This window comes from Thunnus albacares, chromosome 12 (assembly GCF_914725855.1).
Source record: "Thunnus albacares chromosome 12, fThuAlb1.1, whole genome shotgun sequence".
NCBI classification, from domain to species: Eukaryota; Metazoa; Chordata; class Actinopteri; order Scombriformes; family Scombridae; genus Thunnus; species Thunnus albacares.
Genome location: NC_058117.1, coordinates 6,558,960 through 6,575,594, shown reverse-complemented (window position 1 = coordinate 6,575,594; position 16,635 = coordinate 6,558,960). Strand labels below are relative to the sequence as shown.

Here is a 16,635-nt window from a genome sequence, read left to right as displayed (position 1 = left end):
TTTTTCTAATCTCTATATTGTGTCCCACTTGACTTGACATGACTTACACCCACGTGTGCTGCATTATCTTTGTTCCCGGTAGCTAAAGAGGGTAGCTGAACAGCTGCTTTATTAGGCTGCAATATTTTTCAGGCATCCCAGTTCCTTTGAGGAGTTGCATTAGATTTAAAAGTGAAAGCAATAATGGAGGAATGACATAAGCTACCAGTACAAACATTAGCTCAGACTCCCAAAGACCTCTGAAGCAGAATAACTGTAAAGTAACAGTGAAATGTTTCCTTGGCACACATGCATTGACAGCGATAAGGGGAATAGAAACAAGAAAAGCCAAGGGGGCTAATTGAGATTTACAATCATTTAATTAATGTCAAATGTAGTTTACAAACGGGAAAGACATGTACCATTTCCAAGAATATACAAGACACAAATTAGTTCTGACACAATCCTCTTGTGCAATTTGTCATCTTTGGGGCAGGTTCGAATCAACCGAGGGTTGGAGGAATCACACCGTGAAAGCAACAGCGTAGCACCACATCCTGTTTATCCTGTTGAGTGTTACTCTACCAGGATGTGCAGCTAGATAATGAGCTAAAACCAAAGGGAAGAAAGCTAAAAAAATGAAAGGTTCATCAATATAGATGAGCTCAGCCATCGCAGCTGATCAACTCATGCCTTACTCGCCCCAGAATTATTCGTCTTGTCATGAAGAAGGATCCCAGACCCCGTTTATTTCTCTCTGAAAACAAAAGGTGAATGTTTCAACTCTGGGCTTTTTACATTATTTCACAGTGGATGGAGATGTTCAACTTCAGATGTAAAAAAAGTCCCTTTGAGAGAGCGAACACTACTGACACTGAGATGAAAATGCACATGAACAGAATGTGTCTCTTTTGCATTAAGGCCATCTTCCTCACCTTTTTTTTCAGTGAACATAGGAACAGTTTTCTTCACTATGTCTTATTTTACCGCCCAGGTTTTGTGAACAGGACCACTCGTGATATTTGAGAAGTTTTATTTTTTCTTTTTTTTTTTCAGCATTTCTTACAACAATACAGACGTCACAGAATACATAGTTTTACAAACACAAAGCACACCACCACCTTGGCTGCTGCTGCCGTAGAGGGAAGGGAGGGGGGAGGAGGGGAGGGGGATGGGGGGATGTTGCGGGTCTGGAGGTTGCCAGTTCAGTCTTGGCCATCCATCTTGTCTATTATAGTCAGAAAGAATCTGCCCTTCGGGGGTTGCCATTTTGGGACCTTTTTGCAGCATAGCAGTATGAGAACAATGGAAAAAGCTTTCTTTTGAGACATGTAGGGGTAAAATAAAAAGTGTCTAGACTATGATCTGAGCATGTTGTTACTCCCAACTGAGAGGAAGCACAGATGGAGGTTAAAAGAAGAGGCTCAGTTGGACATTGTTGCAACTAAAGAGCAGTTCCATCGTTCTGCTAGTTCGCAGTAAGTCTTGGGCAATAGGAATCTCTCCATTCGATAAAACTAACAAAAAAAAAAAAAATCTCTCCTTGCTTCATGTTCAGATCTATAGTTTCTCAAGGTACTCTGCAGAAAAATTACACCACCTAAATCTTGACCATCTAGTCTCGAGTAGTTTATTATTACTTAATTTTTTTATTCCTGTACAGTGAAATAAAACCTCAACGGATCTTCAAATGATCTTCTTTTTAAAAATACAGAAGGCTTCTTTTATTCCAGCCATTTTTTCCCCCCCAAACATCATTCCCAAACCCTTCCAACTAAAAACAGGACTTTGATATTATATACTTCTGTGTGTGTCTGCTGATGGTAAATGTGTGTGCATGTATTTGCGTTATGTGTGTACATGTGTGTACATGTGTGTGTGTGTGTGTGAACTCTATGTCATTTACACCCAACATTGTAAACATACATAGAACTATATTACATGTGCTTGCACTGCGTTTTGGGAAGAGGTGGGGGGGAGACTTTTGGTTTACTTCACTAGAACACCACGAAAGAGGGAGGAGGGGAGGGGAGGATGGGAGAGGAGGGCTCGCGAGAAGAAGAGGTGGAGGAGGAGGAGGAGAAGGAGGAGGAGGAGGAGGAGTGTCAAACTCCTTTTCAAGGTGGTGAGGTTATTCTCAGTTTGGTTGAAAGCTCAGTTTTAGTGGACAGGCCCTTTTTTTTTTTAATTCTCTTAAGCAACAGGGGCATGAAGATAGAGTTTTCTTTCTGCCAGGAATAGGAAGAAAAACAAACAAAAAGCAGCTTTCTGTCAAGTCATCAGGGTAGAGCCCGTTGTCCAGCACCACTGAAATGTCAAGAGCTAGAAGGGGGGAAAAAGCAGTTTTTAGATTCTGTATTAAGAAGTTCCTTTTAGGTCCAGCTCCAGCAGGGTGAAGCTTCCAGGTCTCAGCAGGGCTTAGCTGGGTCTTATCAGGCTCTCCACTGAATAAAAGTCCTTCAGTATGTAAAGGGAGTCATATCAAGCCTGTTGACCTGCAGGACTGCAGCGTGTCTGCATGTTTCATTTTTTCTGTGGGTGGTCAGGCAGCCAGCCAGACGGCCGGTGAGCGCTGCTCCAGTCATTAATTCAAGCCAGTTTCAACCCCCCCCCCGAAAGAGCCAGAGTCTCAAAGACAGCCCGTCTTGTCTTCGTGGGCTCTTGGAGGGTTTTTGGGGGGCTACCGACCCGGGACGCAAGAAAAGAAAAAACAAATGACGATCGATCGGGGAGAGGAAATCCAAGATGTTGGAGGAATGGATTGGAAGGATGAAGAAACGGGGGGAAGGGGGGTGTGCTCTTTACAAGTAGACACGCCTCAGGTCTCCGGGTGAGGTGATGGTGTTGCACTGCGGGCACAGCTTCTTGTTCCCCTGTGAGGAACAACGGGTGGAGACACAACAGTTAGCTTGGTTGTTGAAAAACATGGTGATATCTGGATCACTTATAAATGCAATTTCATGAGTTATTACAGGAACAATTGGATATTTTTTTGGAAAAAGATCTTTCTTGCTGAGAATTATATTTTAGAACTACTCATTTCACTTTCATTATTTTTATTATCATGTTGACACAATCCCTCATTTATTCGATTAGTGGACGAACAGAAAATTAACTGACAACAGTTTTGACAGTTTTATTACTACTCATGAAATTATCGAGCAAAAATGGCAAATTCTTGCTGGTTCTAGCTTCTGAAATGTGAGGATTTAGCTTTTTCTTGTTTTTATACATTTGCACATTCAATATCTTGAATATGGGGGTTTTGGATTGTTGAGTGGACTAAACAAGCATTTTGTAGATGTCAGATCTTTAGAGACTACAGTAAATCAGACAGGAGTGTCAGTAGTTGTAGCCCTACAGGATGACTTTGGATCTGGCTGTTAGCAGGAAACACACACTGAACCGAGATCATTCACTCTGCAATACAACTGATCTGTATAAAAGCTGCATGTTTATATTACGATGTGTCTCCTGACAGTTTACCGGTGCTTGACAGGTGAGTAAAACTACCACCTTATCTTTCCTTAATCTCAACCCTCCTGTTTGCTGCCGAACACCATCTCGCAACCTTCCCTCTCGGCTCTCCTCCTCCTCTCCCTCGGCTCTGCTTTGATAGTATGCCATCTGCAGTAAAGCAGCAGGTGATAATATGCAACACAGGGCTGACAGCAGAACAACGTTCTGACTGGGTGGTCTCTACCACTGTCCTCCACCTCTCTGTCTCGTTCCCGCTTGCTCGTTGGCTCGTTCTTTTCTTGTGTTGGCTAATAACTGCTGGCTGCAGGCGCGTTCCTGCCAGCTGCTTTTACTGTGCTTATTCTCAATTGGCTACACATGTATGAATAACTATAAATGTCAAAATAGATTATGTAAATAACTCAAGTATAGCGGTACATCTGGAGTTAACTTGGAGAGGAAGCTGTGGCTATTGCTTCTTTTATGTCAAAATAGGAACCTTGCTAGTAATTACAATAAAAAAAAAAAAAAAGTTTCAATGACATGTCATTCTAAATATCACACCCCTCTGAAAAGTCACCTGTTAGACATATTTGGGCTACATGCTTATAAATTGACCATCACAAAAGTATCTCTCTGGTATGTGGAGACTTTAGTCAGTCCACTGTTATGTGTGTACAAGGTGAGTGAAACGTGGACTATGTGAGTTTAGTCCATCTCAGAGAAACAGTGTGTGTGTGATATTTAACGTGTGTGCGACAGAATGAAGAGATCTCATGACTGCTTGTGCTTTCCAAATCCACGCTGACTACTACAAATGTTCAGGCTCGTCTGACCCCAAAAGATTAATAGGCTTCTTTTCCTGTAAGCCACTGAATAAACTCTTTGGAGTGGCCGCATAGGCTGAGGGAATACACACATCGCACGTACACACACACACACACACACACACAAGAGGACTGGGGTGGTTGAAGGGTCTGACAGATCTCACACACTCTCGCTAAGAGGATTTCTGGCTCCGGAGTGCCCTAAACTGTCTCTTCACGTCTCAAGAGATTGAAGAAAGGGAAAGAAAAGTGTGGAGGTGAAGAAGGGATGAGAGAGGGAGGATGAGTAGAGGAATTTGGGATCCTACTCATGGTCTGAAATTCATTCACAATGGTTTATACAGTAGGTTTGAGATTTTACTATACAAGCTTTGATTACAATGCCTGAGTTTTGGTATATTATGGTACTTTTTCAATGCAAAACCAAATAAACATGTGAATCTAATGCTACATTCCTGTAAAACATGATATTCTCTGATGTCTCTAAACCTCCCCTGATGAGACACCTGTCACGTTCCCGTGATGCTCCGTGATAAAAGAGAAATATGCATCTGATACGATTTTTCATTCCTGCACTGTGTGAGGGGAACGTTTGTGTTGTTTGTTTGCGAGTCGAAGCTCTGCGCTCTGTTTAGTGTGGGCGTTAAGTGTGCGTGGGTGTGTGCCCGTCACGCTGCCTCCAGCTGCCTGGCTCATTAAAGCGGTGAGGGGTTGGGCTGACGTTAACTAGATTCCCAGGCATTTACTTTGATCAGTTTTGGCCCTCCCACTTTTATAGCTGTCTCCAGGTTATGAGTTTAGTGTCCCATTCATTAGACCAGTGACGGCAGTGTGCATGAGTGTGCGCACACACACACACACGCACACACAGTGTACAGGTATACGGCTGATGGAAACAATGGGCCTCATTCAAGAATGTTTTCTTACTGCGTCTCTTAAATTTGTTGGTAAAAAGCGAAAACAAAAAGGAAAGAAATCCTAAACCTCATTTATAAAACATGCACAGACTGCTGTTCTGTTTGTGCCCACATGAGATCCTTCATCAATCAGTATTGATTTTAAATTGGATGCATGTTCCAGACACATTAGCACATCTAAATTCCCGATTAATCCGGTATAAGGGCGGCAATCCTTAACATGTGGAAACTAATCAGCTGAGTTTCCACATGTCCATATGAGAGCAGTTGATCCAGAATCTAAGAGAACGATGTGCTTTCATGTAACATAACATGTCAGAGGGCAGCCTGTACTCTACTACTGTAAACAACCATGTTAAGATGCTTACAGATAGCATATTATCATGCTATGTTAGCTCAAGATGCTACGGGGTTATTAGTTTTTAGGATATCTTATTATGAACCAATATTCCAAAGCAGACTGTGAGACCAACATTGCATCACTAAATCCATGTGATGCAGCTTTACTGTGGCTAATAAAACACTAATTACTGGAATATTTTGTGTTTATCAGCTGCCTTTTATTCACTGCTTCATAGCTGAGGATCTGACTAAAACATTACACAGATTTGTGCTTCAACTTTCAGTATTGGACCTGACACCATGTAGATTTTATTCTTGGAAAAAAAATAGTGATTGACACCGTGAAAGCTCTTAACGTGGTTCTTTAATTGTATATGTTAATGTATGCACCTCCCTCTCTCTGAGTTTGGTTGTGAGAATATTATTAATTTAAAGTGTAATGTAAAGAGGAGCTAATGGTGGGGAATGGTTTGATAATTGTTTCCCAGCTTGTGTCAAAACTGGCAACTGACGGTGTTTAAGAGTTTATAACTACGCAGGTGAGAAAGAAGAAGCTTGCGGGAGAAAGAGAGTGATGAGGTGAGGAAAGAGGGAAGTCACCGAGGCGTGAGAAAGGAGAGATAACGGCAAAGAAATCAGAGAAAGCAAATGAGGAGACGTTTTATCCTCCCAGCAGCAGAAACACTGTTTTTCTCTGCGCTCCATTTACCACATTAACACCAGATAATTACACACTACTGAATATATTAGACTAACTAATAACCAACAAGACCTGAGTGTGTGTGTGTGTGCGTGCGTGCGCATGTGTGCACACCCAAGGCGTTATGTAAACCTCATTGGAGGTTAAGGTTGAACACTTTATTCCAACATTTTAACAAGCCTTTTGGGGACCATTCCATTTAAGCTTTTCCCCTACTGCAGAGTCAAAGTGTTTGCATTGCCCTGGACTGTGTGTGTGTGTGTGTGTGTGTGTGCATGTGTGTGTGCGTAGTGAAAGAACAGGTCATTTGGGGAATATTCCATTTTAGTTCCTCCCTATGGGGCACGGATACAGAGAGAAACTCACTGACTATGAAATGAGGCTGCAATAACTGCATGTCATGAGCTGCCCTACAGCGCGGAGAAGTAAGTGTGTGTGAACAAGTGTGAGAGTTGGTGCGTACCAGAGTCCTGAGCCAGCATTCTTCACAATGGACGTGCCAGCACTGGATGGAGGTGAGCGGCATCGTGTAGGAGTCCTGGAGAAAGAAGAGAAGAAGAAATGACACTGAGTTCACGGGACGCACGCGCATGCCAGGCCACTTAGTAAACAACAAACATAACAACACGGTACATTCCCTGACCCACCAACAGCATCAAACCACCAACCATTGAACGACACAGCCAGCAGCCACAGAGTCACTGAGCAAGGCAGCATGGGGGAGGGGGGGGGGCAACTGAACCGGCAACCTGCAGGTCACACACACACACACACGCACAGTCACGATATCAGGCAGGCAACGAGCAGAGACGGAGGGAAGCAGGCACAGGGGGGAGAAGATGAGGGAGGAAGCCATGAATGAACCCGGTCTTGTTTCTTTTCCTCTCGAAAAGAACGCAGAGATGAGGGAGGAGGAGGGAGGGGAGGGGAGGGGGGGGAGAGGAGCGGAGGAGGGAGGGAGGTGCCTTACCCTCCGTAGGGGCTGTGGGAGGAGCCTCTTTATGCCGCTGCCGTAGCCACCAATCACAAGGCCCCTGTACAGGCAGTACAGGCCGAGGGGGAGGGACTTAGGCTGCCTCTCTCCGACCTCATTGGCCAGTGGCCGGGGCCCTGGCCACGCCCCTAGCCTCTTGATCTCCGCGCCTGACTGGAGAGCAGGCTTCCTCTGCGGAAGGGAGGGGTGGGGGTGGGAGAGGAGAGGGGCCCAAAGGTGGCAGCTAATCACAGAGGCGGGCTTGTACTGATCGCGCATGCATACACCCACACTGCAATATGAACACGCGTGTTGACAAACACACAGACCCACACACACACACGCACGCTCACGCACACGGATGTGAGAGCGTGACAGCCGGACAGCCAATGAACAAACTGTGATGAGGAAACACTTCTCTCTTCACACTGACTTTGTCACATAAAACAATGATGACTTGATGACTTGGCTAAGTTGCTTGAAATCAATAGGAAACCCTTGTTTACACAGCAACAAGAGTCACTCAGGCTGTATTCTACACCACACTGAATATCACTGTATGCAATGTATTTTTCTCTCAGGATCTTTAAGATATCTCATGCAATAGATGCTGCAAAGTGCACAGATTCATTAGTGCTTCATTAGGACTGGAGGTGCAGGTAATGACATTTGAATACTGACAGAGGCCTAAACGCTTTCCTTATCCAGTGACTTCAACCGACACAAAAACGTGTTACGGTAGATTTGATGAGAGTGTGTATGGTATTTATTGCAATGATGCTGATGTGAATTGTAATCATAATGTTATAACAGTGTAAAGGTTTTTATGAAGAGTGATACGAGGCATTTTCTTGTCAGGGGGAGATGGTGTAATTCTGTTTCCGTGATCCAAAATGTAAAACAACAGTTCCCAGTGTATCTGCCTTTAATGTCAATGCAGAGAGAAATAAACTATAAGTATTACTGATGACTATAATTAACCTGGATAGTTTTATTATAAAATATAAGCTGAAATCATTAGTTTGAAGGGGTCACTACACAAAATTAAGTTACTTGGTCACTTCACATGTAGTCTTGCCGAGCATCAGTGTTACAAATTATAACAGTTTTCTTTGTCCCTTAAATCGTATGAACTAATGCAACTGCATCACTTTCAGAGGTGACCGTGCCTAAAACGACCAGCAGATGGGGGTAGAAATCTTCAGATGAGACTGAACCGCATGCAGCTCGACAATAACTTGAGCCAAGTTTGCTTCGGCAGGAGAGCACTTGTTTTCCATTAATGTACGACTACCTGAACATTGGAGAGTTATGATCCATGAAGGTAATTCTGAGAAAACCTTCAGAAAAAAAGACTTGAGAGTGATGGCGTTTGTCAGTGTATCCCGGTTACTGAACTGTAACTGCTGAGAGCTTCCACATGTTTCTGCTACTTGTAAACTAGTGAGATTAATCTGATGACTTCAAGTTCACACACACTGACAAGTTAATGACACACACACACACACAGACAGATTAGTCTGTGTGTGTGTGTAAATGTTGTGCACATATTTGTGTTCCTCTGTGTGCCTGTGTGTGTGTGTGTGTGTGTGAGTGTGTGTGAGATGAGCGACAGTGACAGATGAGCAGAGAAGAGCTGTGTGTCCGTGGGGTGGTGAGTGATCGATTGCTGTGCCTTGCCCTCCGTGTCACCTCAGGCACCCAGCGACCTTTAGGAAGCACAGGCGTTGGTAATTACCCGCTCCTCTCACACACACACACACACACACACACACACACACACACACACACACACACACACACACACACACACACACACACACACACACACACACACACACGAGCACAGGATGCCGACGCTGCACTGTCCACAAGCTTCAACCATGACAGGATGGGTACTTGACACAAAGTGGGGCGCACATGTGATGGGGGTGGGGGGGGGGGGGGGGGGTGCAGGTGTAATTGTATCTGAAGCGCCTGATGAACATGAATATTGACAATATCTGCATGATATTGTCAAGGATGAACATGTGGCCTATATTATTGATCTGTGAGTCCAATCAATCATTAATACAAGCTTGGGCACAGGAGCATCTTCTCACTTGACACTGCAATACTTCTTTACCCATTTCAAGATTTAACCTTTTACTTTCATTGTCTGTTCATGGATATATTTTTTTAATTTGAATCTATGTCAGAATCCTGTCTGTTTTGAGGCTGTTCAGTATTCCTCATATGAAGCGCTTCAAATCAGGTGGTAACGCAACCTTTAAGCACAACAGTCTTTTATCCCAGCACACATTCAGTTGACTTGCAAAGCCATGCAGGAGCTGCGACCTCCACAACACGACAGCAACACAACACTACCTGCACTCAAACAGTGAGAAAGCTGCTTAAGTATCCACAAGCTGAGGGAAATGAGATGCATACAGTTCCTACATGCACACTTATCCAGCATACAGCATAATACACTTAACGTTATTCAATATGGGTGTCTGTTAACCAAAGCTGGAAACTAGAAGACCAAGATTTGTAGTCTGGTCACAGTAATTCACTGTGTGTGGAGTTTTACTTGAAGAACTGTACAGAGTATCTGAGTAGAGAGGGCTAGGGGGAGTGTAGTGGGAATTGCATCCCTTTAGAGAAGCAGAGAGTGATCAGTTTGATTAGATTATTTCAGGGACTAGATCCTCAGAGAGTGTGAAGCCTTCAAAAGAAGTAGAGGACCAGGCTGAAGCTGCACCTCCTCCCCATTGCAAATACCTGCTAAACATGGCCATGAGCTGATAAGAAACGCCTGAACTCTCCTTCCAAAAACTGTTCAGTGTGCAGTGAGCTGTGGGATACTGAAGAAGCTTCTAACATGGGACAGGCTGCTCCACTGCTGTTCATTAGGCTCAACAGAGCAAAGAGCAACATCCTCTTTGCTGCTAGGCTTTCTGGAAAATTATTTACTACTACTACTAACCCAAGCACAACCTGCCAGTCCCTTCAACCACTGCTGATGAAAGTTTAGAAGTCTTATACATAGCACTTTCTGGCTTTAAGGCCTTAAGTGCAGAGAGACGGATGAAATCCTTATAACGTTTTATACTCACCATGCAGATGAGACACTTGTATCGGTCTCCTCTCAGTATCTGCTTCTCCAGCTCTCTGATTCGAGCCTTCAGAGCCTCCATGGTGGTTGCCGTGGACTCCTCCTCCGTTACTCTGGGGGAGAGGAAGAAAAAGAAAGAGAGAGGGAGAAACGTTTACTACTCATATTACAAGACGTATAGATGGGTATGACACAGTGAAACTCCTCACTAGCCACCAATGAGAAAGTCTGATGAATCTGAAAAGGCTGAAAAGACCTACATACCAGTTCTTCCAGGTCATTTTTGAAAAGTTCTTTGTTTACATTGATACATAAAAACAACAGGAATTGGCTGAATCTCAAGAAAAAAACAGTCTCTAAATTTTTGGTGGTTGATATTAAAGGACCAGTGTGTGAGATTTAGTGGCATCTAGTGGTGAGGTTGCAGAGTGTTTGGTTTGTCTGTTCTGGGCTACTGTAGAAACATGGCGGTGCAACATGGCAGAAGAATAGAAGAAGAACCGCTACCTATGTAGATATAAAGGACGGATGAGGATGATTCTTATTTTCAGGTGATTATACACTAATTAAAACATACTTATGAATATTATATTCCATTTCTGCCGAGCCTGTTCTGTTAGATGCCAGTAAATCTTACACACTGGTCCTTTAATATCTTAAGTCTTGACAATCAATTACATTATTCTGTGATCCTGCTATATTTAAATATGTGGTTAATCCTCCAATGAGAATGTAATTTTTATTCAAGTGTGTCGATTCTTCACAGATTTTCATTCACTGCCGTTACATTATGGACCTTTCTGTTGTGCAAACCTGCTCTTTCTGTCACTCAGTATGTAGTATTACATGTTTCTATTGAACACCTCTTCATCATCACCTTCTGTCACTGCAGCTCAATACACAGTTGGGCATCTTTAAAGCTCCCCCCCCCCACCCTTTCTTACTCTCCCTCTCTGTCCAATATATAGTATGACATCCCTCTATTTAACACCGCTGTATCCTCAAAGGCCCCATCTCACAACAGATTTACAACTCCGGCCCCCTCCCTCTCTCTTTCCCACCATCTTTTAACAATTCCTCCGACTCCCACCTCCTTTTCATCCTCAGATCTCCCCTGTTCTCAACTTTAACTTAAATGCTCTGTCGTCTTTTTTTTTTTTTTACACCTCTCGTTCACCTTTCATCCTCTGCATCTCCTCTGTTATGTTTTTGCATCTCTTTTTTCCCCACACATCCTTCCTCCATCCCTCTCTCCTCTGAGCTCCCCCCCCCCCACTTCATTACGCTCACAATCCTCCTTTTCTTCCTGCCTCTAAGCAGCCTCTGATTAATGTGTAGCATGATAACAGAAAATGTGCATTTAACACTGTCCGACAGCATATGAAGCAGCCATAACTAAATCAATACGGCCGACGCACAGACCGCAACGTAGATGATGATGATGATGATGATGATTTGGTGCAGGGAGACGAGGCCGGGACAAGCCAGCCGGTGTTTATTATAGCCATCCTTTCATTCTGTGGCGAGATGCAATATGTGTGTGTGTGTTAAAAAGGGAGAGTGTGTGTGTGTTTATGGTGATGTGGTCATTTTGCAGCCTGATAGCTAGCTGATCTATGGTATTGATCTGGATGGAGATGGGCAAGCAGAGAGAGGGAAAGGAGGGTGAGTGCAAAAGATAACGATATGTGGTTGTGTGTGTGTGTGTGTGTGTGTGGCCTAGGATATGGCTTCATTTGCTGCATCCTCAAACAGCAGAAGCTACAGGGGAATGTAAACAAGGATGGACTTTCTTAATTTCCTACAAGCTGGAGTTCTGTTAATCATTTTTCGCTGTATGCAACTGGAATATTTTTACATCTAACCTCCTTGATTCCAATCTTCAAACAAGCTCATTAAAATAAATTGAAGATTAAATTAAAATTAAACATTTCAGGTTTGTCTGACCATCACCAGAATTCTTCACCCACTGTTCTGTGCCAGAGACCAATTTATTATCATCTTAGTTAAATTTCTTTCATGAAACTTGTCTAGGAGCATAAAAAATGTCTCTGACATGTGACACATCTGTAGAGTTTACAACTTCTAACAAGAGATACTAATGTATCAAACATTCCCTGTTATTTCTCTTCCATTTCTAAGAGGACCACTCTAAAACCTTTAATAATGGTGCTAGATGAAAAGTTAAGGGATCACAACGTTATAACAATTCATCTTGAGGGGGACAAGAATGTCTGTAACAAATTTAATTGCAATCCATTCTATATTTGTCACTATGGACAAAATCAGGGGATTGCCAACATCGGTAAGTTTCATCCTCTGAATGCCTGAACAAACTTTCATGGCAATCCATCAAGTAAATATTCCAATCCTGAACAAAGTGGTGGACAAGCCAACCAACAGAAAAATCCAGTACTCGTTGGGCTCAATTATTGGTGATGTCTCGTCTAACTGAGGAACATTTCAGCCTGATGTTGGATTGTCCTCACAAGGATTTGTAGTCCTCTAAAGGACACTGATCGTAGCAGGAGGTCCAGTGTCCTCTACCAGGTCTCTGGGAGAAGTTGTCCCTCTGTAGCTCCTCCCTGTAACCCCATCACCATCCTGTGTCTATAAAGACCTCGTTGAGACTCCTAGCCTGACTCGCCACTCCATGCCCTATAAACTGCTTTACCCTCTCCTCTTATTAGTTCTGAGCTTGTAAAAAGCCATTTAGCCTTGATTAGCCTGCTAGCTTATAAAGCAGCAGTGGACTCTGGACTGGACGGGACTGGATGTGGTTGTCCCTCAAACAAGGCTGTCTCTTTCTTTTAACAGCTCCAATAAATCCCTCTAACGCTCAGTCAACCACAAAACTCTGCCAAGGGGTTCTCCTTTCCTTGTCCAAAGCAAGTTAAAGAAATGTTTTACTCTTAAAAATTAAATTATAATTCCTTTTCTCCCAACATCACTCCTGTATCCCCTCTATTATTCTTTCTATCTCTCTGATGAATATTCATTAAGCTCGGCTGATTTATAGACAACCACATTCAAAAAGTTTAATTTCCCGATGCTATAAAAAGACACGTTAATTTATCTTTATGCGGCTGTGGCGATCTAAATGGGGACAGAGAGGTGGAGAGGGAAGTAAGAGGGGATGGTGGAGGTGCAGAGATTTAATGGAGGTAAAAAGGAGAACAGGATGATATCACAGGGCCAAGCAAAGGAAAGACAACTCTCTAGGGCTGAATGTGACATGCAGAGAGATCAACAGCCAGCAACAACCACAAGTAATATCCTTGAGTTTAAGGCATTTGTGCTATTTGTGTGTGTCAGTGATTTAAGCTGGCTCAGGGGATTTCAACCTTTTCAAGTCTTGGAGCCAAAATCTGAAAATTTATCTCAGTCTGGGACCAAGGCTTAGCAAACGTGTCATGTGGACTTGCGAAAACAAACTAACAATTCAAGTTGGATTACAACCAGAAATGTAAGGTGTACATGGGTCAAGAAGTACACGAGAATAGTCTGATTGAGTGAGCTCCTACTCAGAATAAAGGTACGTTTCAATAAATAAGGGTCCCAGGAGTTCCCCAACAGCTGCTAGCAGCTAGCCAGAGAGTGAATCAAGATCCAACATGGACTAGCATAATGAAGAGCGTTGCATTTGGCTAGAGGACCTTCTTCAGGACCTTCCTCCTTTGATTATATTCTTGCTCCCGTCCCATGTGGCTTGAATTTTTTCTGTGTGAAAAGAAACAACCAAGGGGAAAACGCATCAAATTACCAACTCATCCACTTATCTGGACCAGAGCGAACAACTATAGGTTTGCCATAGGTATGCTACAGCAGGCTGCAAAAGTTCCATGGAGAATTAAACCCAAAAGCTGTGAACTGCATGGTGTGTTTGGGTTCTGATGGCATTTTAGCAAATCTGAGCTGCTTTGAACACCTAATTGGATCTATAGGTTTAGCTTTCAACATTTGTAAATGAGTTAAGTAATAGATAACTAAATGTCAAACATTCCATTGATAACTGTAATAATTTTTTGTTGGCTATGATGGCAACTTTCTAAAAGTTGAATGACGAATCACTGCTCGGTTGGTCATATTAAGCTGAAAAACATGCCCTCCATTTGTGATCATGGAGTTGTGTTATCTTTGGCAGAGTACTGACATCAGCTCACCAGATAACAACCAAAAGTTTCATTTTGGCCTTTTGTCAAGTTGCTTTTGGAATTAACATTAATTCCAATATTGTATATTCTATAATCTGCCCCCTGTATATACATCTGTTTACTCTGTGTTCATACATGGTTGTGTTAGTAAGCAGTGGGACCAGGCTCTGGCTCAGTAGGTTTAAACTGAAGTTGTGGCCATGACTTTAAGGCATGGCATCATAAAACTTAAGGAACCATTACTAAAATACAACTTCCATTGACTAAACATGCTACTACTCCAACATAGTTACTGCCCCACAGGGCATTTTGGTTGGTGTGCTCGTGTGTGTGTGTGTGTGTGTGTGTGTGTGTGTGTGTGAGTGAAAGAAAGTGAAATTGCAGTGCATTTCCATCTCAACTCATCCCAATGGCAAAAAGCCAGCAAGAAAGCCAGACAGAGACAGATAGATGGCTCTGCCTCCCCTCTATTTAGTGCTCTGTCCCCAACGAGTGTGGGGCTATTTCTCATTTCATTAGTGTGTGTGTGTCTGTGTGTAGCTGAAGACCTCTACAATCCATCTCAATCAGCCTTGTGTCTTAATCTACTGTCTACCTACATTTCAGCCTCACTCAACTGCTCTATCAACACAGGCACACACACACACACACACACACACACACACGACGACATTACGTAACTATTCATTCTAAAAACTATTTTGGAGCCATATTTTTAGCAAACATTTTATCCAGCAGGTGTGAAATAAATCTCTCCCATGTATGTGCTGTGAAAATAGTAGCGGTAAATCCCTTCAGAGCATCATTCTCTGCTACACCCTGTTAACCGAGGCCTTAACTACACTGACACACCATGATAAAACATTTAAGTCACTATTGATTTCCCCTGCCTCTGCCCGATGTGTGTGTGTGTGTGTGTGTGTGTGTGTGTGTGTCTCTGTTTGTGTGTGTGTGTGCAGGTCTCAGATGGCAAAAGGGAAGGGGGGGGGGGGGGCATCTTGAAAGAGGGAGAAATGCATCCTGGCGACAGAGGAAAAGGCAAAGACAGAGACTGGAAAGTGTCTGTGTGTGTGTGTGTGTGTGTGTGTGTGTGTGTGTGTGGGTGGTTGGGTGGGTGGAGGGGGGGGTAGGAATCCAGCTTCATCACTTCCAAATTGAGGACAGATTCAATCATTTGCAGAAACCACATGGAAATCTCTCAGCATTGTTCCAGCTGGAGCACCAAATTTGGCAGCAATCGCATTGGCGGCATTGGAGGGGCCATTTATCTTGGAGGGGAAAGAGCGTCGTTGTACGTGTATGTATGTATGTATGTGTGTGTGTGTGTGTGTGTGTGTGAGCTCATTTATCTTGCAGGGGAATGAGCAGGGGAACGAGGACGCCCCGGGAGGCGACCAGATCATTACCCATCTGGGATCAGAGAGAGAGAGAGAGAAAGAGAGAGAGAGATTTCACTATTGGTGCCCTGTGCAAAGCCACACACACACACACACACACGTACAATGTATCAATGTAACAAAAGGAGACAAATCTCATTTTCATTTGGGGACGGAGGGGCACAGAAGCTCCACAAATACGTGCATTTATAGCAAGCGGAGAGGAGTGAGGCAGGGAATTGTTCCCGCCAGCCAGCTGACTGCTTGTTCCAATGCAATCATTCAGCATCTCGTTGGCTCCCTTTAAATGGATACTTAGATTAAGGTATGTTCTGCTCTGGGTGCCCACTAAGACCTTAGCTGGAACATCATGTTGCAACACACACACCTGCATTTTGGCCATAAAATCATAATATCAGCTTTGTAGAAGCTAAAAAAAAATGTGGTGTAGCTCTTAGAAAGAAGCACATAGTGGTTCAAAATCATCACAGGATAATCAGGGGCATATGATTAAATATAAAACTCTTCTTTTATTCCAGTAAATGAGCACTTTGTCAAATGAAAGCTGGGCTGGAAATCATGGCTGAAATTGTTCACCCACAAGGATGCACCTATCTGATAAGCTGGATTGGTACTGGCATCGATACTGACCTTATTAAGCAGATCTGGTATCTACTGAAGACAATATCTTCAATAGTCCAGCTTTAAGTGTTCTAGCCTAAAGCTGCCAGATGTTCTGCAGTCTAGGGTGATGCACAAGTCTTTGCTGTTTTGGCCCCTTGACTGCAGAACAGACACCATCTTTATATTA

General features: G+C 43.3%; 1 protein-coding gene across 6 annotated transcripts in view; it reads right to left on the bottom strand.

Moving 5' to 3' along the window:
* Positions 1 to 340: 340 nt before the first annotated feature.
* The window catches only part of rnf220a (ring finger protein 220a), a 261,492-nt gene continuing 245,197 nt past the window's right edge, over positions 341 to 16,635 (bottom strand). For 4 of the 6 annotated variants that reach the window (XM_044368498.1, XM_044368495.1, XM_044368496.1 and 1 more), the window contains 4 exons: positions 10,296 to 10,407; positions 7,195 to 7,389; positions 6,688 to 6,762; positions 341 to 2,852 (listed from right to left, as the gene is read on the bottom strand). In XM_044368498.1, coding sequence (XP_044224433.1) covers positions 2,781 to 2,852; positions 6,688 to 6,762; positions 7,195 to 7,389; positions 10,296 to 10,407 — 454 coding nt within the window. In that variant the 3' untranslated portion in view covers positions 341 to 2,780. The remainder of the gene's footprint in view (positions 2,853 to 6,687; positions 6,763 to 7,194; positions 7,390 to 10,295; positions 10,408 to 16,635) is intronic. The other 2 variants (XM_044368500.1, XM_044368499.1) reach the window with 1 other exon arrangement.